General features: G+C 48.8%; 1 protein-coding gene across 3 annotated transcripts in view; it reads left to right on the top strand.

The window, feature by feature from the left end:
* LOC119165617 (glutamate receptor ionotropic, kainate 5-like) overlaps positions 1–2,197 on the top strand; it is a 199,057-nt gene extending 196,860 nt beyond the window's left edge. For all 3 annotated transcript variants that reach the window (XM_075873307.1, XM_075873306.1, XM_075873305.1), the window contains 2 exons: positions 1–133; positions 973–2,197. The exon at positions 1–133 is cut by the window's left edge and continues 160 nt beyond it. In XM_075873307.1, coding sequence (XP_075729422.1) covers positions 1–133; positions 973–1,270 — 431 coding nt within the window. In that variant the 3' untranslated portion in view covers positions 1,271–2,197. The remainder of the gene's footprint in view (positions 134–972) is intronic.
* The last annotated feature ends 862 nt before the right edge of the window (positions 2,198–3,059 follow it).

Genomic DNA, 3,059 nt, shown 5'->3' on the forward strand with positions numbered 1-3,059 from the left:
AGGCCTGCCACAGCTACCCCGGGCACGAGTTCTACTTCGGTCGCGAGCGCCTCTTCTCGCACATGATGGTCATCTACTACGGACGCCACCGACACCCACAGCTGACGAGCGTGATGAAAAAATGGAACACGAGGTAAAAGTGCAGATACTATACGCATGGTCACAGGAGTGCGTAGGGTTCCCGTTCAGAGAGGGGAACGAAGGTCCGTGGCAGGGTTCCCGTTCCCTATTAAGCCAATGTATGGGGCGAATTCGGCGCTCCCATCTCATCCGTCTTAGATGACTATGGGGAGCGGCCACCTGCCCCCCTCGGTCGCATGCTTATGCATACGGTCGCCCGATGCGGTGATGTGTTTCTCAGCCACGAACTTTCGGTGACCCTTGCGGACCAGGCACGAAGCCAGGTGGAGGGGGGGGGGGGGAGGACTCCGGGAACATTTCCACCCTCCAAAATTTTCGAAGATAATTTTGAAGAAAATTGAAGCTGGATTATGAAATATGTAGTCGATCACTTTCCTGTATACGTAGTTGCGTAGCCCGAGGCTCACATGTGCGCCAGTACTCAAAATTGGAGTGTGTATACGAGTATCATTATACGGTCCAGCTTGATTCTGCGCTGCTTACGAGGTAAAAGGAGTTCCACGGTGACAAGCGACGCTACCATCGCGGCCACCACTGGACCAACTCGAACCGTGGCACATGCGAAGCAAACCAAAACGCTCGATCAAGAATCCCTATCGCTATTTGCAGCGTGCGAGTATAAGACCTCATATTCGCTGTAGATAGTAAAATTCTGGTTACCATTGTTTCGTGGCGTTTTTCACTTCGTCAATGCATGATTAGGCTCACTGACCGGTAATCTTTCTGTTCCGATAAAAATAAATGGCGCCGTAAGAGTCAGTGGTCGGTCTCTTTAAGCGTCACTATAACAGTTTTTTTTTCCCTGTTTCTCTAACACGACCGCGACTACAGAATGAACTGGCTGATCGGAGCTGGCGTGCTCAACAAGTGGCACGATGACACCGAGTCACTCGCTGGAGATTTCTCGCGCTGTCCCAAGGTCCGCATGGGTGAGGCCGAGCAGCTAGACTTCGAACACCACCAGCCCATCTTCATCCTGTTCCTGGCTGGGCACGCGCTCGCCCTGGTCGCTCTTCTGGCCGAGGTGACCGTGAGCAGAATCGCAGCGCCCTCTGCGACATCCCGTCGACCCTTGCGCATTCGCCGCACCTACGTTCGACGTATTAACAGTGTAGCGATATCACCTTGATGGAACCCCGAGGCGAAACACTAAACCAGCTTTCCTTGGCAAATCGTTCTTAAAGAAATCTGTTGTTATCGCTTTCCACCTTATGTCCGGGGTGTTGGACATTGTCGATTTCCGCCATGTTGTTCGATTCCGCCATTGATTGATGCTTATTGGCCCAGTGGACCACTAATACCTCTCTGATTGACCTAAAATGCCGCTATCACGAAATTAGACAACATGGTGGAATTAGACAGTGTCCAGACTAGCAGCCCCGGTCACTTTACCTAGTTTAGCCGAAAAAATATGACCCTCTCCGATTGCCCTGGTTGAAATACCACTACACGCGTGAAATATTTTCACTTTGCATGAGCAGATACTATGCACAAGCACACATAAAAGCGCACACAAAAGCGCACATAATTGTTGGTTGAAACTCCACCTCTGCCGTAACGACAAGTCTGAGCCATGCATGGTCTGCACGCAAAGTTAGAAGCACGCGCTTCAGAATGCAACGTTTGAAGGGTGCACCTCTAAAATGTGGCGAAAGAGGAATCAAAAGCTTCAGTGAAACTCATTTGGATAGACTCCAGCTCGTCATAAGCACCGAGTCTGCACTTTTCAGTGGTCTGTGCGGAGTGCTTGAGGTGGTAATTTTCGTTTCGGATCTCGGTCCAAATGCCTGACTCGTGTGGGCGGAATAGCGGATTCAAGCACGCCATCAATACCGCAATAGCGCTTTAGTTTAGGCTAGTTCGTGTACGCTTGGAGCATGATGCGTGGTTGCACTAAAGAACGTGGACAAGGAAGAGGTGTACACTTGTCGGGCGCCCCATGTCGACTCACTCACTCACTCCGACTTGCTCATGACACAAACTCCAAGAATACTACTTCTAATAAATCTCTCTCCCATAGTATTTCTAATAAAGCAAACTACTTTGCGTCTCTCTCTGTCTGCCTCTGTCGTGTTTTGTCTCTCACAACTCCAACCTCTGCGATCTTGTCCTTCTGCTGTCTTTCTGGCATGACCCCCCCGTTTTCGTAGTCCAGAGAACGAACTATCGGAGTCACTCCTCCAAGACACATAAGGAGCAGGACTTGTCTCTATCTGTCTCTGTAACAAACACACACGAACACGAATATTCGTAAATTTTAATCGACGTCTTTACAACTACGGGTCTCATTCATAGGGGCAAAATTTTGAAGCGCGAGCCATTTTTTTTTCAGTGGCATGCGCTTTTCCTAAAACCTAAATTGATGACGCCCTCATCCGACAAAAAAAAAGAGCGATAAATAGGGGTTTGGCTTGGAGGTATCGTTGAAGCATGGAGGCATCGGAGGCTGGGTATCAATCCCAGTACATCTCGAATGCTAAGCGAGTGCTCCACCATCTGAGCTACGCCCATTCTAAGGATGACAAACTGATGCGAGGTGCATTTGCTCTTTATTTTTTGTTGCTCTCTCTCTCTCTCTCTCTCTCTCTCTCTCTCTCAAAATCAGGTTTCGAGAACACGGAATCGAGTGTCCATTTGCTCAGCGTCCACGGCGAGGCAAAAAGAGAAATAAAAATACAGATCCGGTAGCACATAATAAAAAAAGAAGCAGTTGTTGTATAACTCCTGCTTAAACATTCATGCAAACGAGGCGGAACTTCAGAAGAAGACAAATCTTTGAAGAGAATAATATTTACTAACACGGGCGTTTGGGCAAGTGGGCTTGTTTTCCTAAAGGCAACAGTCTTGAAGAAGACAATACCACTGGTCGAACTGCTCGCTGCAGTTGTGGACGTGGCCAGAAGCACTTTTTTAGGCAC

Source organism: Rhipicephalus microplus, chromosome 9, assembly GCF_043290135.1.
Source record: "Rhipicephalus microplus isolate Deutch F79 chromosome 9, USDA_Rmic, whole genome shotgun sequence".
NCBI classification, from domain to species: domain Eukaryota; kingdom Metazoa; phylum Arthropoda; class Arachnida; order Ixodida; family Ixodidae; genus Rhipicephalus; species Rhipicephalus microplus.